This window comes from Ricinus communis, chromosome 5 (assembly GCF_019578655.1).
Source record: "Ricinus communis isolate WT05 ecotype wild-type chromosome 5, ASM1957865v1, whole genome shotgun sequence".
NCBI classification, from domain to species: Eukaryota; Viridiplantae; Streptophyta; class Magnoliopsida; order Malpighiales; family Euphorbiaceae; genus Ricinus; species Ricinus communis.
Genome location: NC_063260.1, coordinates 28,686,106 through 28,710,378, shown reverse-complemented (window position 1 = coordinate 28,710,378; position 24,273 = coordinate 28,686,106). Strand labels below are relative to the sequence as shown.

Below are 24,273 nucleotides of genomic sequence, written 5' to 3'. Positions count from 1 at the left end.
ATTTTAATTTAATTCAAGTAATATTGAGTATATGATTATTCAATTTTAATGATAATTATTGAGATCCAACGTGGATGGCTTTTACTTTTTAGTAATTTCCCATTAGCATATTTATTTATTAAAGATTCAATTAATAAGTATGGTTAATTAGTTTTATTAATAAAATTTCTAGAATATTTTTAAATGGTTTAACTTGCGTAGGATGAGAGTTACTGTTTTTAGTGCGTGCCTTCAGTAATAGGGAAAACAAGAAAGAAAAGAGAAACAACAGGTGAAGGAAGCATGAGGTAAGTACTTATGGATCGACAATTCTTAAGAAGATTGGCGTAGTGACACATAAGTAGTGACTAACGGTAGTGTAGTAAGGAGCACCATCATAATGCAATATAAATTAAAAGTATAAAATGAAAAGCTCTTAACTTTTCAGAATTTTAAATATTTTAAATAAATTAAATTTTATTCTTCAAAAGAAATTAAAGAATTTCCATTAATACAATGGATAAATGAGAGTAATTGATATATATATTAATTTTTAAAATTTAAATTATTTCTATACATATGACTTTTATTTTGATATGTTTATTTATTTTTATTTTAACATATATATTTATTTTTGACATATAAAATTTAAATTTATATACAATTAGTCGTTTATTCGTACACTGTATGACTTTTATTTTATTTCAATATTAAAATTAAATTAATAAATAAATTTAATAAAAATTTTAACATTTTGAAAAATTATAGAAAGAGAATATGGGAAAGATCTCTTTTCCTTATTTTAAAAAATTATAGAATTTAAAGAAATAAAATTTTGAATTCGAATTATTATTCTGTCCTTTATATTTAGTTTTTTATGCTATTATTAAATATTGATTTTTAATTATAAAATTAATTTACTAACAGAGTTGATTAATGAAATATTTATAAAGATAATTATAAATTCAAATTTTTGATATAAAAAAAGATGATAAATACTCTAGGAAAACACTTGCCTCTCCAAAATAAGATGAATCAAAATTGGTAGAGCCAAAAAAGAATTTTACAATTCACATTTTTTAATTTTGCTTATATAGGTTAACATCTCTATCAATTTGCTTAATTAGTACATTCTATAGTCTTAATTTGCACTCTTACGCCAAAAGATGGGACCCTCCTTAATCATGGATTGATATTAACTCTCTTATTTTTCTTTTAGTGGAGATGATCATCTAAAGACAAGACAATGGATGTGATGCTTGCTCGTTTGCGAATTAAATCTTCTATACCAACGGTGGATTATTAACAACGGAATCAATGGATTTGTTATAAGAAAATATGGTAATAATTAAAAAAAAATACTGTAATGAGAGAAGAAGTCCAATTTTGCCCCTAATATTTGGGCCAAATTCCAGATTGTCACCTCATGTTTTTATTTATTTATTTTGGTCCTACTATATGTCCTTGTTTGCTCTAAAATGCTATAATCAACACCCAGTCAAAGGTTTTTCTCTTTGCAAATAAAAATAACGAAAAGGGTTCGGACATGACGTTGTTCGAAATCCAAGTTAGGTTCCTATTATTAAGACTAAAATGGGACTGGAAGGAATTTCTGCCTCAAGTTCATTCTGATAAAGACAGTTAAATAGTTTTTCTTTTTAAAATTACTCCTGAAGGATGAATCAAGATGGTTTTCCAGAACAGTCTGGAAGAGGAATATAAAGTCAGATTTGGAATCAAAATTTATTTTCTTTTAAATGATTTTAGTATTAATTAATAAGTTATTATTATTATATTATTATTATTACCATAAGAATATGCATGCATATTTATGTGGAAGTTCTATTTAATGGTAGTATCTTTTTTATGATTTTATTTCCTCAAAAACAATGACTTGTTAATATTTATATAGTTTTTTCTAATGATTCCAAACATTAAAATTTTATTTGATAAAGAAAAATAATAAAATTTTATGAAAACAAATTTCAGTTGAATTGAAGGATTACATTATTAGACTTACTAATCACATTCACAAAAATTCAATTTCATTTAAAGAAATGAGTTTGGTACATTTATTTTCTTCCAAATCATTACAATAAAATGCAAACAATAATGAACGTAATAAAAAAAGAACACGTTTTCGCAATTTGAATGAATCTGAATTCAGAGGTTACCTTATCCACAGGTAAGCTATAGTTTATGTTGTTAATCAACATCGACAGGATAGAACTAATAATTCTGAAACAAAAATCAAACTTTTCTTCTTCTGTTTATGTCCACAGAGTGGGTGCTTCAGCTGGTGTATGTAAGAATGATGTTGAGCTGCAAAAGTATAAGGAAACTTTCATGTTAATGCAAAACCATGACTGCAATCATGAAAGGTTGGTTTTGGACAAAAGTTAATAGTAACTTACTCTAGAATATCTTTCCAAAAGGAGCAACTGGTTTCATTATCCATTAGATTATCCAAAGATTCAAATACTGTTAGGGTAGGCCAGCCATCAAAGTAGTCAGGATTGCTTTCCACTTGGTTGAAGACGGAAGTCTCAGGAGAACTTGAGGTTGAGATAAGTTCAGGAAGTGTTATTTCTGTTTGAATATCGTAGCAACTGCTCAAGCTGTTATTCTCCATGTTCGAGACTCCTTGGCCCAAACCACCTTCAATGCACGCCAGTGGATTGGTGTTGAAGGAGATAGCCTTATTGGATAGTTCTTCAACTGGGTTACGATTTTGGGGCCCTATATGGCTTATGTTTCGTGTATTTGTCAGTGTGCTTGTGTTGATAATCTGTAATAAATTTTGCAGCACTTGAGTTTTGGCTAAGTGAGTGGCATCTGCTTGTAACTTTAGAATATTGTGCCATGGAGCAGCACTTGTCAAGCTACCAAATTGCAACCCGCCAAGTAACTGAGAAAGACTCAAAAGATGATTGAGATCAGTTCTAGGCTTGTGAGTGTTAGGATCAATTCCCATTTGAAGGAGCTTCTTCCTTATGTGGGTGTTCCAGAAATTCTTGATTTCATTATCTGTCCGTCCTGGAAGATGGCCAGCTATTCTTGACCACCTGTAACACCACATAATGTAAAATGGAAATATAGCAATCAGTACATTAACTTTCAAGCCTAATCCCAGCAAAAATCTTACATAAACTTTAAACAAAGAAATCAATATTTGTACTTGTTTCCAAGAACCGAATGAAGATTAACTATAATTCTTTCTTCTTCATCGGTGAACTTTCCTCTTTTGATATCAGGCCTTAGATAATTTGTCCATCGCAGTCTGCAACTCTTTCCACATCTATTTAGTCCTGCAAGCTTTGGTAGAAGTCTCCAGCTTCCATGACCGTGTTTATTGATATAATCTACCAACTTCTCATCCTCCTCAGGTGTCCAAGGACCCTTCTTCAAGTTATCCTCAGCGAAGCAACATGGAGGTCTACCCATTATCGATAGAATCAACAAAGGGAAGATTGTTTTGCTGTGGAATAAAGCTCTTCCTTAGATAGTGTAATCGCTATTAGTTCCACAAGTCTAGTGGACACATGCTGGATTTTATAGGCACATTCGGACAGGCAAATGCAGTAATAAGGGTCATATTCGTTAAGATATTCTAAGCTTCAAAGATTGTGGTAATTAAGGGGAGAAGTCACCACCTAGCAGCTCATATTCTATCAAAGGAAGAAGCGTATAAGCAAACATAACATGGCACAAAAAACAGGATTAGGTAGTGCAAGTGTCATTTAATATATAAGTTGGGTAAACTTGGATGTCCATTCAGATTGTACATATAGGTCAATCATTTACCATACTGCCTAATTAGTCTTCTAAAACTTACAACGTGTAATCTGTTCGATCTATTGAGTTGATGATATGAGATTGACACCTTAAAAAGCTTTTAGTCCCAAATCGTTTATAATACATGTCAGGATGACTATATTAACCATCACGTCCGTCACATTTCTTTATCTTAATTGCATATTCTCCCTTCTAAAAACAATCGCTGTTATTTCAGTCAATTAATGTGGGTAGCTTCTTAATGCTTAAGCCCTTCCTTTTATCCTGTTGCCCTCATCATTTTGTCATTTTCTTTTTACTTTGGCTGAAGGTTTAGGTCTATTATGGAAACTTTCAGACATAATATATTATTAACAAATATTACAGCAGTCTCTAACTGCTCATGGAATGTGTTTGACGAACGCATGGTTGATCACCCATTTTTTACCAAAAACAACTGTATGTCAAAGGACATCGTAGCACATCCATCTTTCTTTTGCATCACAGGGTTTGAATATCTCTCTTCAACAGTAGTTTGACTATCGCCATTCAAAAATAATTTAGTAGAATTTCTCTTTAAGGACTCAAAAGGTTTTGCCTTACTTTGAAATTGATGCTTTTGACCCTAATAGTTATGGAATTACTAATAAAAATATTTATCATTATTTTATGCTATGAAATGGCCACTTATCCTTGTTAATATGCGAGCAATATCTGTTTATTATTAACGAATATAAATATAAGTATATAAATATATTCGTATATCTTGTGTGTGATTATAGTAACCTATTTCTTTCCTGTTGTTACAAATGCTATTGTTGTCCTTGTTGCTGCTGCAGATTGATTAACTTAAAATATGGCCCTTGTTTGTTCTCTAGAAGACTTGAATGAGTGCCTTGCTCTATAATTTTCCCATCTTGTATCACTGATATTTGGTCTGCATTTTGTATAGTTGATAATCTATGAGCCACCATGACTGTTGTTCGGTTCCTCATCAATCTGTCTAGTGCTTGTTGCACAATACGTTCCGACTCTACGTCTAGAGCACTAGTAGCTTCATCTAACAGCAAGATTTCTGGGTTCTTCAGAACTGCTCGGGCAATAGCCACTCGTTGCTTCTGACCTCCAGATAGTTGTACCCCTCGCTCCCCAACTTTGGTTGAGTAGCCCTCAGGAAGAGAACTGATGAAACTATGAGCATTTGCAAGTTTGGCTGCTTCAATCACTTCTCCTTCAGAAGCTCCTCCTTTGCCATATAAGATGTTTTCGTAGATCGATGTCGCGAAAAGAGCTGGCTCTTGTTGTACTAGTCCAATGTGTTTTCTGAGAGATTTCAGCTTGAGTTTCTTTATATCTATGCCTGTTGAATTTTTTATTATAATGAACACAATGAGATAATAAATAGCTACATTAACTTAAGTAAAGATGCGCACAGATTGTAGCATTTGGAGTCAAAAAGAAACACTCACCATCAATCATCACTCTTCCTGCTGTTGGATCATAGAAACGCAGTATAAGTGAAAGAACAGAGCTTTTACCAGAACCACTTTGCCCAACTAAAGCCACACTCTTGCCTGAACGTACTCTTAGATCGAAGTCCTTGAAAATTGATACATCAGGCCTTGATGGATAGCTAAACTCTACACCAATTAGCTCAATATTACCCTCCACATTTTTTAGTTCTTCCCCAGTATCCCCTATTATATTCGTCTTGCGGTCTAGCAGTTCGAAGACAGATGCCACCATCTGGTTCCCTTTCAGAAGATCAGGAGCCATAGCCAGAGTTTCACCCATGGCTAACGCAGTTACAATCAAAACCATAAATGACTTCATCACAGATTTAAAGCCTGCAAGCTCCTTCTCCATCAAAACAGAACCATACCTACACAGCATCAAACAAGTCTAAACATGGCAATCCCTTCCCTAGAACATAAAATGCATTCAATCTGCGCTTATAAACAATCTGATCCACTCTGTAAAATTGAAAAAGATAGACAAGGTGAAGTTGAAGTCTCGTACCATAAGGCAAGGCCATAAGATGAGAAGATAAAGAACTGGGATACACCATAGAATATGCCAGCAATTTGACCGCGAGTGAAGGAGCGCTTTGAAGGTTCCACAAGCTCACGGGAATAAAGGTCGAGGACCTTTTCTTCTGCACAAAAAGCTGCAACAGTGCGCATATTGCTCACAGCCTCACCAGCAAGCATGTTGGCCTTTAGATATGCTTTGCTCAAGTTTCCACCATAGCCTTTCATGAAGAGTTTCTGAAATCACAGGAAGAATCATCACTCGCTCTGAAAAACAAAAGTTTTGCTTCTATATATACACAAAATTAGATGTAGGGAAAGAAAGGAAACCTCGCTGAAGTGACCACTGATGATCAGTGGATAAGTGGCAATGACAACAAGTGTGATTCTCCAGTTTAAGAGGAAGGCAATGATAAATGAGGTGACAACAAGACCTACATTCTGTAAGAGAATTGTTGTGCGATCAACAACTAAGTTTCGTAACAAGGTTGCATCAGACTCCAGGCGTGATGCGAGCATAGCACTTGTGTTGTTCAAGTCATCAAACCATCCAATTTCATTCCTCAAAATCGCTGTAATTGAACATAGAAAAAAAGTGTTAAAAGGAAAAAAGAAAAAAGAGTTTACAATTGCAATCTATATCCCTGTCAATGAACAGTTCCATTGTTAAATGTTACTTCACATGTTTATGGACAACACATAAATATTAATCAGTTTTCTTTGTCCTAGGAACAATTCATAAAACAATTGTTGCACTGTAAGGAAAAAGCCATCGTGGAAACAGTGGATAAGAGAAAAATCAGACAGGAGAGCATGAAATTGGATGGCTTGATGGTCTTATGCAATCAGGAGAGCAACTGTTTTCCAAACATTAGTAGAGTAACATATGATAATGTTGCCATGTGCTCAAAGGAATATTGGGAAGACAGCTATTGAAGCTTACCAGAAAACATCCTTTCTCTCACACGAAAAGTGAGCCGCTCCCCCATGATTCCAAAGGATAGATGCTCAATGGAAAAGACAATGACAGATACTACTGCACCACAAATGAACAGGATTGAAATCTTTTTTATCTCATGGCGAGTAGTGTCCCAGTCCATGTAATAGGCAACAAGAGCTTGAGAGACTCCAAGTGCGAAGAGAGGCATCTGCGATCCAGCCATAAATGCAGAAATGGTGCCCACTACCCCATAAATCCAATCTGGGCCAACCATTGAATACAGTCTTTTTGCTGACACCTGTTTTGTCTTCATGGGCTCCATTGCATCAGCACCAGCACGACTAACTGAATCTTTTTCAGAACGAAAGCTTGCGCCAAAACTTGATCTTCTGCGGGATAATTCTCGAGAATACCTTACGCTAAAGATGATATTAAGAGTAAAAATACTGGTTTAGATTCCTGAGTAGAATATAGCATGGCACACATGAAAGTAATGATATATATGATGCATATTGTTAAATAGGAATATTAATGAACATTAACGATTTCAGCATAGCGTTCCTTGACAAGAAGAAATCTTAGAATGTAGTACCTCAACGGCTGTCCCATGGTAAGACCCAGTGAGGATTGGCGTTGCAATGATGCCGTCTCCTGTAGATGAACAAGTGATGAATAAGCACTATTCGGGTTTGAGATGAGCTCATCATGGCTCCCAATTTCCACAATTTTCCCTTCATGAACAACAGCAATCATATCGGCATTCCTAATGGTAGAAAGCCGATGGGCAACCACTACTGTTGTTCTTCCCACCATGGCACGATCAAGTGCCTCTTGCACACTCTTCTCTGACTCAGCATCTAGTGCACTTGTAGCTTCATCTAGCAAAAGGATTGAAGGATTTTTCACTATAGCTCGTGATATTGCAATCCGTTGCTTTTGTCCACCTGATAGTTGTATTCCTCTCTCGCCCACCTGCACAAATGATTGATTCCATTTCTTTATGAAGATCATGAGGAGACTATTCATTTTTAGAGCAATATTTCTGGCCTATCACTATTCAATAATTGCTCAGTAGCTAAAATTTGCTTTAGCTGGGAGTAACTAAGATTGATACTCCCAAGTTCATGATATGCATATCCCCAACACCCTCCTAATTTACTAGAACTTGAAAGCTCAACATTGTCACACTGAAACGAACATTTATAAATGGTGTATTTAGTCATGCTTAATTAGCCATTACAAGTTATAATCTGAATTTTATCCAGTAGTGCTGGGTGCATGAGCATGGATATATTGGTCGATAAAAATGAATAAGTAATACCTGAGTGTCAAACTTGTCAGGGAGGTTGTTAATAAAAGACATAGCTTCTGAGAGTTTAGCAGCATTTGTTATCTCATCAAGTGTTGCATCTTCTTTTCCATAGAGGATATTCTCCCTTATGCTTGTCGCGAAAAGGGCAGGCTCCTGATTAACCAGTCCAATCTGCTGCCTAAGCCACTTGAGATCAAGGTCCTTGATATCATTCCCATCTAGTAGTATTTGTCCTGATATAGGCTCATAGAAGCGTTCAATCAAAGATACAACTGTACTCTTTCCAGACCCACTGCCGCCAACGAGAGCTACAATCTTTCCAGAAGGGATATCAAGACATAATTTATCAAAGATCATTACATCGGGACGAGATGGATAGCTAAAACAGATATCCTTGAATTCGATGTGGCCCTGCAATTTATGTAGCTTTCGGCCAGTGCCGGAGTTGGATTTCATTACTGTGTCCCTTTCTATCATCTCAAAGATCGGGTAGGCTGCCGCCATAGCGCGGACAAATGAAGAAATATCTGGTGCTGCCTGTCCTAGTGACCTGAAAACCAACCAGACACATTTCATATTTAACGATGTCATTGAGCGATTCAAGTGCATTAAAATATGAATTGCATAACTAACATATATTCAAGGTCACACTCTAGCGGTTACAATGGCTATCAGAATCTATCAACTTCCAAGAAAACTAAACGAAATAATTCAGGAGCAACAATTTCACTTGAAAGCAATTAGGTATAATAGAAATGTCTATGAGATGTGGAAGATGTAAACAGGAAGTAAGAGCAAACACTTACAGGCCAGCTATAACAACATTGAGCATGGTGGTGAAGGACTCACCGCCGTTGGCAATGCTCTTATGAACAACAATGCTAGTGAACCAAACAAGCAGTGCCCATGACAGGAAAAGTACACAATGCAAGGTCCCTAGTCCTAGACCCTTGGCTAAACCTGCTTTTCTTCCATACTGATATGTATTCTTTAGAGCTTCTTTATATGATCTTACTGCCTTTTCTTCTGCGGCAAACGCTTGAACTGTTCTGACATTTCCAATCACCTGAATGTTAACCATGCATATATATAAGCAGTGCAAGATAGAAACGTCCCTACTACCTTTTACGTACAATTGACAGGTTGAATATTACCTCCTCCGCGATTTCACCAGCCCTGACGTAAGCTTTACGAACTCTAGCAATAAGGCCAATTGAAACAAATGCGTAGATACCACCAGCAAGAGCAATTAAAGGTACTATCGACAGTGTCACCAAACTGATTTGCCACACTCTAATGAAACCAATTGTAAACCCAGCAAGAAATCTGCTCATGTAGTGCATGAAGTTCCCTACCTACATAAAATAAAATAGATGCTCCCTAAAATTAAAAAAACTTTTGGATCCTTTCATGTTCAACATAACTTATCATATTCTATAATTTCTGTTTTTAAATTTCAATCAAATGGTTGAATTTTACTAAAAAAGTGTAAGTTTTAAATTTTATGTATTGAGCAGTTATTTATTTATTGAATAATAAAATTCCAACCATTAAATTTATATTCAATAGTTAAGATTGTACTAACATATTTGTTTATCAAGTATCTAAAACTTGAGAGATTGTCTATCAATCCAAAAATAAAATAGATGCTTCACGAATTTTACATCCCTATAAATTCAAATGTCACCTAAGTATTGTACAAAATTTAATTATTAATCATAATACCTAGTTACCATTTAATTCACAACCATCTTACAACTAATTACCAAGTTTGCCCCAATATGATGCAATAATCTCCTTAATTATTCTAGCGGTTTCGTTATTTTTTTTTATATCATTATTTTTAATGTGTTTATTTCGTAGAGGGTATCGATCAAAAATAAAAAATTAAATTTTTTAACTTTCAGTACGTTTTATATATATATATATATAAATAAAAGAATAGTACAAATAGAAATAAAACAAATAACTTTTGTGATAGTTCGGTTCCATTGTCATCAGAATGGGAACTGATCCACATTGTAGCTGGCAAAGGCAAAGAAATCTCATATAAACACAGCTAATAGCTGGTCCTACTAATAATTGCTCCTTCAATTTTTTCACGTATATCACTTTCAATCTTTGATTTTCTCAATTCTTTTTCATTAGGAAAATAGCTTACTTTTCTAAAACAAAATAGGAAGAAGGATATTATCTTTGATAACATGGAATTTTTTTCTTATCTATGTTTCAATACATGTAAATTTTGTCTATTATGATAAACTTCTTTAATTAAATTTCGGATTTGTAACATGAATTCATTTATGAAATATGGGAAAATGATATGTTGATATAAGAATTAATGAAAAGAAAAAGAAAAAGGAATAGGATGAGAAGAAGAAGAAGAAAATACCTTTTCGGAAATGGCATCTTGTACCACAAGAATATCACTGGTAATAGCAGCAATAACCTCTCCAGTGGAAGCTTCAGTATCAAACAAGCTTATGTCTTGATTTAACATTGATCTTAAATATGCCATTCTCATCTTTGTGGCCTGCCGTTCTCCGGTATGCATCCAGCATGCTACCTCTACATTTTTCATTTGTATTTTCCACTCTTATTATGTCGTTAATTAAGCAATTAACATATATATATATATATAATATTAACAAACATTGATCCATCTTACCTATCCATGATGAAAATAGTATGGCCACACTCAGATACACAAAATCCAAAGAGTACTGCAAAGAGGAACATTCACCATACTTCATAAGGTAAGTAACCCTAAACTAAACTAATATTATGAGGATAAGCATGAATTTATTTAAAATTGGAATCTCATAAACATTTAATCCTCTCCCCTCAATGTCAATACTTCAAAAAGGAAAAAACAAAAAAAAAAAAAAAACTTAAATTAGTTAGAAGAATAGAGAAGAATTAAAGAATGCAAGGATTTCATTTCTTTTAGTAAGAAATAAACCTGTGCTGCAAAAAAAAAAAAAAAATGAAGAACTGATATGCATGCTTAATGCAATAAACATAAAAATAGCATATATATACCTTGGCAACTCTGTGAGAAGCTTGTTGGGGAAAGAGATAAGCTAATCCAATAATATTAATCATCTTCCCGAAGAAAATAAAGAAAACAGGGACTGAAGCGCCATGAGCAATGGCAGCAACTGATCCCAAACCCATCAAAACATAATCATATAAATCTGCAAATGCAAACAGCTTTAGCAATGAAACTTTTTTTTGCTTCTTTCTTGCTCCTTGCTCTTCTTTCTGTTGCTCGTTGTCTTCATCGTTCTTCATGTCACGGGCTTCTTCTTTAGTACTGGAATGAGAAGTCATTTCAGCCCGAGGTAATAATATAAGAAGAAGAAGAGGGGAAAAACAGGAAATAGTTGGTAAAGAGATTTAGAAAAACTGGTGAGTATTTAATGAACATGATGGAATAATGTGAGAAGTGTATGAGAAGAAGAGAAAGAGAGGTGTGAATTAATGGAGGAAAGGGCGAATAATGAAAATGGGATACAAGTTAGATGAGACATTTAGTGCAAACTCAACAATATTATTATTATTATTTTCTTTTCGGCCTTGACGAGCGACAGTTGTATAGTGACGATGATGTAACTACTTTATACATACGTATAATATAATAACGCCCAAGATTTTCCTTTCTTTTATTCTTCTTTTCCTCCGCATTCAATTCTGTTGAGAGCAAGCACTTGGATCAGTCTTCCTTCTTTACAGTAAGTTTCGCTGCTGCTTGTCCATTATTTTCGTAAACAAATTTATTCCTAACCATAATAATAATTCACCCCAATTAAAATGAAATCAAATCATTTATTAATATTGTATTTCACTATTTTATAATAAGAAAGCCATGCTTGTCTTTACAGTGTTTTTTCTTAACATTTTATTGGTTTTTGATAATAAAAAATAAATAAATAAAGGAACAAGAAATTAATAGGCAGGCAATTGGATGAGGAAGTTTCCTTTTTGAGATGGCAATAAGGCGGTAGAATGAGATTTCCTGGTGATGACGAATAAAATTATTTATTAATTAAAAAATTCGAACGCTAAAATTCGATCAGAATTTACCAATTGTCTAATTTATTTTACCAAAAATTTAAGATATCTATAACATATTTTATAGTAGACAATCTTTCGGATATCACTAAATTAACTTTCATTTGTATATTAAATGATTTTATTTTATTTTAATAATAATTACGAAATTTGAACATATGAAGATTCTATTATGCTAATTTTTAGAAACTATATTAAATTAAATTTTTTTAATTTGAAATTTTGTTATTCCAACCTTTTATTTTTAAATTGAAATATTGAGATTTCATTTAAATTTTAAATATTAAAGATAGAAAAATATTTATGGAATGACAGATTGATACTTGATCATAAATTTAACAATTAAGATTATATAAAATCTATGATGTTAACAATAATATAAGAGAATCTTGACCCATTATTTTCTAATCACATAAAAGATCTTAAGGGTATTGGAAATTCTGTCTGAGTATATATATGAAAATTTGAAAACCTTATAAGTTGATCTCATTATCATAACTAAAAAGAAAAGGAGAGACCAAGATCCAACAATTTATAGTCTTTTGGGATTTTAATTTTCTACTTCACAGGTAGGAAAATTCAAAATTTACCATTTTAAAATAATGATGGATCGTTATATTATTTTTTTATTCTAGTATTGTCCTTAAAATTATCATTAACTTTAAATAAACCATTATTTTTATGTTTAATCCAATTCATAGATTTTGATTAAATTCTAAATTCAATCCAAATGAGACCAAGTTTAATTGGGAATTCAATTATTAAAATTATTAATTGCATCATCATTACACGGTCGTTCTAGCTTCATGATTGGCTTTATTTATACACAAGAAATAGAAGATGTTATTCATGGAATCACAGTGGAAGCCCGTTACAATTGTGATTTAAATTCAACAATCGAACTGATAAAAAAAAAAAAAAAGTACAGTATTAGTAAGGGCGTTTTTCATTAAATGGAAAGAAGGCAAAATCTTATGTTAATTTGAAGTTGTATGATGGTCCTACAGTAGTACTCTTTCTTCTTATCTAATGCGGAGATTGTCTGGCAAGAAAACCAGATTTGTCAATGGGGTGTTTATGAAAATTTATTTCCATATATTTCCATTTCTAAAATAAATCAAAGCAGGATTTGATTCTTTGTAGCTTCAGAACCACTGTCTATCTATATCCTACTGTTCAATTGATGGCATGCTCAGCTCAGGAGACTTAGGATCGGACCCATAAATTTTGTGTTGAGAAGACGACAGTGAAAAACATCGAATACCTAAAAGCTTTTGACCTAACTTAATCGGCAATAAGGGCCACCTTTAAAGTCAAAGTGTATTACAATTAATTAATTGGTACCAGCTTTCCTTCTTGCCTTTGTGTCAGCTTTTTAACTACATATTACATACATTGCCATCTTTCACACTCCCAACTGTTTTCTCCAGCATTCATTACACTTAATCTTACCTTCCTTCATGTTCTTGTTGATTTCAATGTCTCCTTTTATTTTCTTATTATCCTTTTTCGGGGAAAATACCCTTATGAAAGATAGTTTGTAAAGTAATTCATAAATATAAAGTGTTAGATTAATGGAAATAATATCTATAAAGTAAAAATAAACTTTGAAATATAAAATAACAATAGAAAAAAGAATGGTATAATTTAGTTATTTTAAAATTACTTATATTAATAAATTACTCCACCCGTCACAATTCTAATTTTATTACTTTCAACTTCTATATATTGTCCAATCTAAAAATATCTTACTGACACGCACAAATTTAGCCTTACAATAGATGCATATCTCAATCTGAGTAAAATTTTAAGTTTGAATTTTCAAATCTTATTTATAACTCAAAAGAAATTTCTTAGTAATTTGAATAAAAAGAATTACCTTACTAATTAAGGAAAGTGAAAAGGAATTTATTAATTTCAAAATCACAACAGTTCTATGCACGTCGTTTTCCAATTATATATGAAGATAAAATCATTATTTGACAGATACAGTAATAGAATAAATGTGAATATATAAATATATGTTCAGACATTCTTAAGGCATTTCAGTAATTATTCACGTTTGAACACATGAGTTTCTCTTGTTAGCTACTTGTGTAATTAAGAGACATCTTAGAAAAAAAAAGTAAAGGGACCATTATTGATGCATAATTAACTGTAGCTGATTAGTGTAGTAATCCATTGTTTATGTCGTGGTGCCAGCGTGAATCAAAAGTGACGATTGTTCAAGATCACATGAAATTAAGATTAGTTCAGAATGCTAACTCATTCAGCCCTAGGTGGATGTGATTTACCTTAATTACGAGAAGATTACTTCCTCAAAACTACCAATTACATCATCATAAGAGTTTATTTCAATTAAATTAATATGACAATATATATATATATATATATCACCCATTTTGAATTAAATATGGATGGCAACCAATCTTACTCTCCAAGAGATTATTATTTCTTCTTAAATAGCCAAGGGACTTTTCGGTTGATGAGATTGATATATACAACGTTGAAAATGTTTGCCTAATGATGGGCCATGCAGGCTAAAGAGCTGTATTCTTTTTCTTCTTTTCTTTTAATAACAGAAAATGACAATCTTCAACTACACATTTTGTTCAATGTATTGCTTTGTTGAAATAGAGAGAGATAAGAACGAGTACCTTTGTGGCACAAATGCTATGCCAACTGACAGCCTATTTTGTTTTCATGTTCTTTTGTCATCTGCAAGCCAACTGAGAGTTACTGACAGGTCGAGTGTGGCCAGAGATTGATGTGAAAATTCCACATAACAGGTTGAGTAAGCCTCACATATTTATATCAAACAGGCCGAGACTTAATTAGGAAACCTACATATAATATCAAGTAGCTTAAAGAAGTTTATTCTATTAATATTATCTTTCAAAGCTGGCCTCAATTTGGTTTCTGTCTTCCCACTAGTTCTTGGTACGAGGAGCAGGAAGATGTCTAGTCAGGGTTATTTAACCCACCAACATCCATTCAGTTAATAATCTGTAGACAAATTTTTACACGTATATTTTTTTTTTTTTTTTTAAATATTTCTATTTTTAAATTTCCTTAAATTTATATTTTTTTTAAAAACATCTTTAATTGTGAAAATATAATTCTTAATAAATATTTTATTTTGATAACTAAACAACCATACTGAGGTGGGCCTGGCCAGCCTCCTTCACCTTAATTACGGCAATTTAGTAATTTAAAGAAAAAAAAAAAAAAAAAACTTGCAATGCATGTGCTTCCTTTATTTTTAGACAGGGGCAAAATTGTATAAACAGTGCCAAAAGGTAAGGGCAGAACAGTAAAAGACGGGGGCAGAATTGTGCAAATAAATCAAAATCTCCGACAAGTTCAGGTAGCAGCAGATTGACCATTTATCCGTAAAGGCGATGATCCTCTCCCCGATACCCCAAACACGAAACAGATAAAAACTATTCCATGGAAACACGAGACTTATCTATCAAACTTGCAATGATCAGTTACTGTTACAGAAATTGGACAACCCTGTTCCCTATATTCAATGGAGAGGCCAATACCTAAATCTCCACGCATGAATTTGACCACAGCCAGAGAAAAGCCCCCATGGGCTCAAGCAAATAACATATGCAGTAAACACATAGAAAAACAACCCATTCAAGGAGATGGCTTTTCCAACTCTCTATCAATGATGATTTTCTGGGAAGATATGGAAGAACTTCTAGTAGCATGCTCTGAAGCATTTGCCAGACCTTGCAGCATTCTCAAGATTTCAGATGTGTCTTCCAAATAGTACTTGGCCTTACTGGGTTTTTGGCCTACGGTGCAAGCGAATACTTCAGCAACTGGGGAAAGAGAGGGGCCTGCCCTTGCACTCATTATCACCTTAAACATGTCTTCATCCGACCGGTCATCCCCAATACAGAGAACAAAATCAGGCAGCATTCCCTTCTGTTGCATTGTTTCAAGGAGACGTTCTGCAACAAGACCCTTGTTCACACCCTGTGAAGTGGTAACAGAACACGGTAACTGGCATGCAACTGGTAGTCTAAAGGATCTTTCCAAGTAAAATGAAATTAAGAAATAAAAGTGGCATGGCTGAGTTGACGTTACAAGTCAAATTCTGCTAATTGGGAATAAAGAACAATTATCAAGATTCCAAAATCAGTATGAAAAAATTAGTTAATATCCATGTTTTAAAGCTGTTGCAACCCTCTTGAAAGAGAGGGGTGCCCTCAGAAACGCGGACACAGGTGGTGGTGCATGGCTGTCATCAGAAAGGCCAAGCTGACACAATAGGCATTATGAAGCGAAGAGCTTTGTTTGTAGAACTCCAGAAAACCCCTATAGAGACAATTCATTGCCTTTGAATATTACAACCAAATAAAATATGGTCACATCAATGCCTTGAAAGTTAGTAGGAGAGCAACATATACAATCATCAAGATACCAAACCTTTCCAAACTATCAACCAACTAGAAGGCTGCAACCTGCAGGCATCATGCTTAAACAGTTGCACCAGCCTTTTACCGTTTATCATTGTTGTCAATCAAGAATTGAACATCGAATCCTAAGATTCAGTATAGAATTGAAAATTTTAATTAAATGCGATTGGCATCCATGCAAAACAAACAGACCATGTGCCTGCAACCTTGAATTTTTTTCACCCATCAATTTCATTTACACCACATTCATGGTGCAATGTGCATAGACAAGATGTGGGGTCAATGTGCAAATAGCGCTACAAGCAATATACATTCTTGTATAAGCATTTGCAGAAGCTGACTATCATATGATTAATACTGAGAACTAGGTAATACTAACCTGAGGTTTAACTTCCACAATGTGTTGGCCACTCTTGACAGAAACTGGCTCATTTGCAAGAACACTTTCTAAGTGATCTAGCAGCTCCTTAGCCTGGCATGAGCCAAAATCTGGATCTGCATACTGATAATTCCATACTAGAGCACTCTCTTTGGTCTCAATGGCTGAACCATCAGTTGTCTCTGTGTACAGTTTCATTACTGGCTCTGCAATCTGTTTCCAGTCAAAATCTGGCACAGATATACATGTTTCCCAATCTGCATGATGGTTTGGCCTGTACATGAAAACTGAACTCAATTTGCTGAAGCAATAATAAATGGAACTTCTTTTAAACTGTATACTAGTCTTTATTATATGAAATCCAACTTAGGATTGAATTTGCGTGCATGTGTTTGTGTGTGTGTGTTTGTGAGGGAAAGGACGTATGGGGATTAATAGATACCCTTCAATTTGAAGCAGTTGCATGCACAAGTACTACCTACGTTCTGCTCCAGTCAGAAATACCAAATTACTAGGAGGAGAGCAAAATGCCTACATGCTATTGCTTTCTAAGGTCCAAACGTCTAACAAGTCTTGTAGATTGGTCACTTGGGCAAGATAACTTGGGATAACAAGAATTAATATATTAATGTAAACTAGACGCCATTGTTTTTAATGAAAAATTAATCATATCCTTAAATGTATTTCTTTAAGGCTTCAAAAGTGAGGGTTATAAAAAAATGGCATCACAAATTAAAAAGGAACTATTGATAGAAACATTATCTCTGTTACTAATCATAAATAATATGGTTTGTTTCTTATAACATTATATGCATGGTCCAATTGTCTTATTTAAATCGTTTTTTTCTAAGTACGCGATCAGCTAGTAGAAGAGTATGCCACATGGTAATTCCTTGTGAAAGTTCATCTTTCTTTATATGTACGATAAGACTTTTTTAAACTACTTAACCTTGTTCATCGTTTTTATGTTATTGAACTAACTCTTAAATGTATTATATAATATATTTAATATCAATTATATCAATTTTGCATGCTCCCTCGATAATTAAAGAATCACCGTCCTCATTCTATATATTACCACCTTTTCGTTCATGTATTTTACCATCTCCATCCCTATCTCTATCTTTATCTCCAAAAGGAATATTGAAGAGGCAAGTGAATGAGAAAAATGTTTCTAAAATAGTGTTAAAACAATTTATGACTTATTTCCTACATACCCTCAAAGATTAGAGCTTTTAATCTGTTAACAAAAAAATCTCATGATCATTACCTATTTAGGTTTGAAACTTTTCATACATTTTTTTGTTTGATTATAATAAAAGTTCAATATTTAATGTTCTTATTTATAATTTTAAAATTTTCTTATGCTAAATATTGAATATAAATTAATCTTAAAAGAATTATAAATTAATCTATATATTTTATCAAATTAAAAATTATTTATATTAATTCCACACAGTTGCGGTCTAATGTCTAGTTTAACAACTGTGGTTGGTCGTGTTACAGATATTATTATGCTCCATCAGGTTATATAAAGTATTTGATTTGCAACCACTAACTGGTAATATTACTATTTAGAGAGTGGCAAGCATTCCTGCCTTCTACCCATAATTGCAATTTGACCAGTAAATAAGCAATTGAGAACCTACCAAGCCATACTTATCTGAGTTGGTAGAACAAAATCAAATGTCAGAGAGATGGAAACAATGTGTACCTCACAAAATACCCATGCTCTGCTGCAACCCCAAGCTTGTCACAAGAAGAGAACCATTCCGTAACAGTTTCCCTGTCCTTCCCACTGACAATGAAAACAACATTCCTAGGGTCTCTGCATAAATGGTTCAGGATTCCAAAAACCTCCGTATTAGGAGCAGTACTTATTGGACCTGGAAGCATCATAGTACCATCATAATCCAAAAGAATAGCCCGATTCTTGGTTCTCTTATAAGCTGAAACAATATGTTCAACTGAAAGTTTCCTAAAATTAGGGTCCAAAGCAATTACCCGAAAACCTAAACCAAATCCGATTCCCCAGCATCTCCTCCTCACATGATCCCCGCATGCCCTTTCGAGATCCTGGAGAAAGCTATGTGCCCAATATGCAACGTCATGTGTACTTACATATCTATGATGCTTCTCATGTCGCATCTGTTTTTCCGCCTCTGGGAGCATTAGAGCAGAATCCATAGCTTCAGCAACAGCATCAATGTTCCATGGATTTACCCGAATAGCCCCACTCAATGATGGGGAGCATCCAATAAACTCTGAAACAACCAGCATGCTCTTTTTTGCGGCCAATGTGTTTAGGCCCAATGTCTCATCCAGCTTTTCATTTCCTTGCCTACATATAACATATTCATAGGGTATCAAGTTCATCCCGTCCCTTACAGCTGTAACAAGACAACATTCTGCAATAACATAGTAAGCAATACGCTCATAAAACTGGAGTGGGGCATCAATTAAAACAACGGGACTATATTTTGGACTTCCAAAAGTCTCATTAATCCTTCTCACTGTGGCCTTGGTTTCGGTTTGAACCTCATGTACATCCCTTCCTCGGCCTCTTGCTGGGTTTGCTATTTGAACCAAAACAACTTGACCCCTCTTATCAGGATGTTGTATGAGCAATTGTTCCATGGCCAAAAGTTTCAAGCTGATTCCCTTAAAGATGTCCATGTCATCAACACCAAGAATAACAGTTTGACCCCTAAACTGGTCACGTAGCTCTGCAACCTTGGATTCTGTCTCAGGAAGATTCAGCACAGATTGGAGCTGGCCTATATGAATTCCAACAGGAAGAATCTTTATGCTGACTGTACGACCATAATACTCGAGCCCTATGTAGCCTCTCTTGGATTGATAAGAAAGACCAAGCATCCTACTACAGCAAGATAGGAAGTGCCTGGCATAATCAAAAGTATGAAAGCCAATAAGGTCGGCATTGAGAAGTGCTCTGAGAAGTTCATCTCTCACAGGAAGTGTGCGATATATTTCAGATGATGGAAATGGACTATGGAGGAAGAACCCAAGCTTCACCCTATTAAACCTTTTCCTCAAAAATGTTGGCAAAACCATCAAATGGTAGTCATGAACCCATACATAATCGTCATCAGGGCTAATAACTTCCATTACTTTGTCGGCAAATATCTTGTTCACAGAAACATAAGCCTGCCAAAGGGACCTATCAAACCTGCCACCAAGATCTGGTGATAAAGGGAGCATGTAATGAAATAAAGGCCACAAATGCTGTTTACAGAATCCGTGGTAAAATTTGCTAAAAAGTTCAGGAGGAATAAAAGCCGGGACACATTTGAAAGTTTCAAGCAATGTTTGGGCTACATCATCTTGCTCGCTGGGATCAATCTCTTCTTTAAGACAACCAACATAGATAACTTCTAAATCTTCTCCAAGGCCATCTTTAAGTTGTAATAGAAGTGAGTCCTCATCCCAGCTGAAACACCACTCCTCACTACCATCTGGACTTCGATGAGCCCGAAGGGGAAGCTGGTTTCCCACAATGATCATCCGTTCTTGTGAGACAGATGAGGGAGCATCAGAACCAACACTGTTACTGTTCTCATCATCTAGCTCAGATAATACTCCAGCAACAGTTGCCACTCGAGGGAGTCTCTTCTTTTCACGACCAAAAGTTGGGATCCCACCGGAAGTAAGATCCAAGAGGTTTGAGTATGACCTAGAAACCATTTTAAGGACCGATAAGGAGCTTCTTGCTTACTCAGAGCTATGTTGCTAATCTTGAACCCAGATTTTCAAAATGAAGTTCTACAAGAATAGAAACAGGAACCCCAATCACGAAATAGAATTAGTGCAAACAAGGAAATCTCTGAATATACTTCAAAGAGATCATAAAAGTTAGAGAGCAACTGATTACTTTGCAAAATTCCACGTTTTGCTTTCTACAGGACCCAGCTAGAGTATAACACATATATATAAGATCAAGGAAAACCCAAGTAAAGCTTCTTAAATTCCAATTACAGCAAAAAAATTTAATTCGAGAGCCAACCTATCAACAATACCTAACAACCCCACATATTACAAAGCTGCACAAAAATTTTAAGAATCTAGAAGCTTTTGGCCTAAAGGCATTCTACTTACAATAGATCTTAATTTCAAAATCAGAAAGTTCAAAACAAGAATGAAGAATGACATACAAAACACTCATACATACATATTACTCAAAATATAAAAACCGAAACTGAATTAAGCAAACACTAGAAGACTTAATTCAGAAGAAGTGAAAGGTTGCTAAATGTGATAAAGCAAAAAACAGTGACAAAATTACCTCCAGTCCTGAATCATAGAAACTCAAACCATCAAACAGAATCAAGATGGCCTATTTATACAGTAAGACTGATCTGAATACATAGCTCAAGAAGCACAAATGCATAAACCAACCCGTATCTCATCTACTAAAGAAACACAAACTTAGAGCATCGATATATCAGGCTCTAAAAGAAAACAAGCACCAAACTCAGCAAAGAAAAAGAAAATGTAAATGGGTAACCGAAAGTGGCATGCAACACAAACAAATGGGCAATGGATGAAGAAGAAATAGCAAAAAGAAGTTACCTTTCAAGTTCATATAGGCACATAGATTACATAGATGACAGGTAGGAACAAGAAAAAAGATTCGTTTTTTCTCTTTTCCCTCTCAGTGTACTACAAAAGAGAGTGGCATTAAAAATAGACCTTTTGCTTTGCCTTTTCTGTTTCGAACAAGATTTTAATTTGTGGGAATTTCTCTCTTTTTTTTGTCTCTTTTCTTTTAGTTATCAGACAACGAATGGGATGTCTTTGTAGAAGGCATTTGATTCTCTTAAAACTCACTCACTCACTCACTAACTCTCACTGTGGTCTGGGAGTGATAGTGATGAGTGTGATGACACAAAGAAATGAGCACAGTAGCCTCCAACAGTCCAAGTTGTTCTTAACCATGGTTAACTTTAAGTTAATTAATGATTGGAGACCTAAAACTCCTGAAACTTGTTCACCTAACCCAACTTCACCAAGTCATTTTCACTGTAAGGTGCAGCTCAGAGCGCGATGCTCACTTGCCAAGTTTTTCTGCTGAAACTTTTTCCATAGCTTTTTGTGCTTGTTTTTCTTTTTTAATTTCCAAAGATTCAAATATTCGGGATCTAAAAGAAAATTTTAAGTTGGTTGTCTTTTTAGTAAATTAGCTACAATAACATCCAAGTTCTGTTATATTTTTCCAAATGGTATCATTTCTTAATTTTGTTTTTGATTATTACTAGAATCTCAATTTTTAGTATCAAGCAAAACGGCAAAAAAAAAAAATAATTTAAAATATATTGCCTTGATGATTCACCTCTCAAATTCATAAAATATTTATATAGTTATACACTTGAAATCAAATAAAATTTATAACCATAAAAATATTATAATTTAATGAAAATTTAAAATTTAAATTATTTTTTTTACTTAATATTTAATTTTTGTAATAAAATAATAGCAATTAAAAAGAATACGTCAATATTTTCTCATATTATAAAAATAAAATTTAAAAGATAAAACTATAATATAGTAAGATAAAATATAGCATAACATATATTTTTAAAATATATTTATATTTTATTAAGATAAAATTTAAAATATTTATAATTTATTACAATATAAAATTTGTTCTTATTTACAATCGACACAAATTGAGACCGAAATCTTTTATCACTATATGAAAGTTATTTTTATATAGAATATCAGTATAAAAAAATTTACTATTCTATGTAAAAATATATGGAAAAAAATTTAATACTATTTAAACAAATCCATATATTATATTTTATCTCTTTCTACCTTCATATATTTTTTCTTTTTTATCACTTTCATCCAAATTCGGTTGCATTTTTTAAAATCATAAAACGGAGGTTAAGATAATTATGAAAAATAAAAATATGAGAATAAAAAGAGACATATTTAAAATAAATTTGAACAGAAATAAAAGTCAAAATAAAAATTAAGTGGTATTCAAAAAAAGTATTATTATATTTTAAAGAGTGACTATAATATGGCATCTAACTTAACATTTAGATAGTAAAAATAAAAAATAATTTACTATTTTTTTACAAAGACACAATAAAATTTAGAATATGGATGACCTATTTTTTTTACAGAGGAAGAATTATTTTTTTGAATTATTATATTGGATTAGAAAATAGAGCAAAAATAAAATTACTATTTAAAAAAATTATTATATATATATTTTTTAAAATTCACAGCAGTTTAATTTTTCTCAATAAGTAATGGTAATTATTATTATTAATTATTTATGAAATTATATCTATTTTTATAAATAGAAATCACATAATCGAATATTTATTTTAAAATATAAATAAATATAAAATTTAAATTTTCTATTTCATGACCTATATTTATGTCGATCTAATAAATATAAAACCATTTCATCTTGAAAAAATATAAAACCATAATTTCTTTCTGTCACGCCTCTATTAGAAAATGAAACAAAGACAAGTTAGAAGTTGTTTTTCTTTTTCACCTTATTATGTCGGTATTTTTTTTAATTTGTAAATGTGAATAGAAAAATAGAAAATAATAATATAAATAGTTAATAATTTTATTTTTTTATAAAATTTTAATTTAATTATTTCAATTAGTCAATTTTAAATCTAGCTGTAAATTTAATTATTTTGTTGATAAAAAATTGAAACGCTATTTTTTTAATCGTTTTTTTACTGATTATTTTTATTAAACATTAATTATTTATTTACAAAATAATAAAATTAAAATAAATATAAAATATTAAAAATGAATTAAAATTAAATTAAATATAAAATTAATAAATTTTGTACCACTGGAGGAAAGATAGAAAAGCAGTACGGAAGAAGAGACATTATAAAATGGAGGGTACTGGAAACGCGCAATGGGATGAAAGTGGGGATCGTATAATTCAAGTTGCCAATTATGCAGCTGAAGGCCTTTCTAGTATCGGCTTGTCTTCACTTGTCTTTCAAATTATCAATCATAATACAGTGCGGCCTTTGCCGGTGGATCTGGAATTTAGCGACGGATGACAATCCTCCGTCGCTAACATACCAGGAACACAGGAAACTATGAGACAGGTTTCCTATGGATTTCAGGTATGTTGAAAGGTTGTTCAGAAAAATTGTAAGAAGAAAAGTAGAGGTCCAGTTAAAGTGCTTGAATTTTGTAATTTTAATATAATATTTTTAATTTTTAACAGAATTTTATAAACACGTCAGTTTATATTTTTATAATATTTTGATATATAATTTTATTCAATACATTTAAATGTATTGCATACATATCTAAATATTATAAAAAAATAATTCAAT

The 24,273-nt window shown here is 33.0% G+C and overlaps 3 protein-coding genes across 4 annotated transcripts; all 3 read right to left on the bottom strand.

Moving 5' to 3' along the window:
* Positions 1-2,065: 2,065 nt before the first annotated feature.
* On the bottom strand, positions 2,066-4,311 carry LOC8289075 (transcription factor MYB41). The gene is made up of 3 exons (XM_015724450.3): positions 3,158-4,311; positions 2,394-3,044; positions 2,066-2,301 (listed from the first exon to the last, which is right to left on the bottom strand). The coding sequence occupies exons 1-3, from the start codon at positions 3,421-3,423 to the stop codon at positions 2,250-2,252; spliced, it is 969 nt and encodes a 322-aa protein (XP_015579936.2). The 5' UTR covers positions 3,424-4,311; the 3' UTR covers positions 2,066-2,249.
* Positions 4,312-4,446: 135 nt separating this feature from the next.
* On the bottom strand, positions 4,447-11,550 carry LOC8289076 (ABC transporter B family member 2). The gene is made up of 12 exons (XM_048373793.1): positions 11,078-11,550; positions 10,704-10,758; positions 10,428-10,603; positions 9,190-9,390; positions 8,842-9,101; positions 8,045-8,585; positions 7,316-7,695; positions 6,727-7,142; positions 6,114-6,355; positions 5,773-6,020; positions 5,223-5,635; positions 4,447-5,113 (listed from the first exon to the last, which is right to left on the bottom strand). The coding sequence occupies exons 1-12, from the start codon at positions 11,366-11,368 to the stop codon at positions 4,566-4,568; spliced, it is 3,771 nt and encodes a 1,256-aa protein (XP_048229750.1). The 5' UTR covers positions 11,369-11,550; the 3' UTR covers positions 4,447-4,565.
* Positions 11,551-15,434: 3,884 nt separating this feature from the next.
* LOC8289077 (alpha,alpha-trehalose-phosphate synthase [UDP-forming] 5) lies at positions 15,435-21,976 on the bottom strand. Of its 2 annotated transcripts, none has more exons than XM_015724458.3 (4): positions 21,512-21,976; positions 18,636-20,704; positions 16,922-17,195; positions 15,435-16,099 (listed from the first exon to the last, which is right to left on the bottom strand). In XM_015724458.3, the coding sequence occupies exons 2-4, from the start codon at positions 20,624-20,626 to the stop codon at positions 15,755-15,757; spliced, it is 2,610 nt and encodes an 869-aa protein (XP_015579944.2). In that variant the 5' UTR covers positions 20,627-20,704; positions 21,512-21,976; the 3' UTR covers positions 15,435-15,754. The 2 variants fall into 2 exon arrangements, with proteins under 2 accessions (XP_015579944.2, XP_015579945.2); XM_015724459.3 differs by lacking the exon at positions 21,512-21,976 and adding an exon at positions 21,225-21,478.
* Between the last annotated feature and the right edge of the window lie 2,297 nt (positions 21,977-24,273).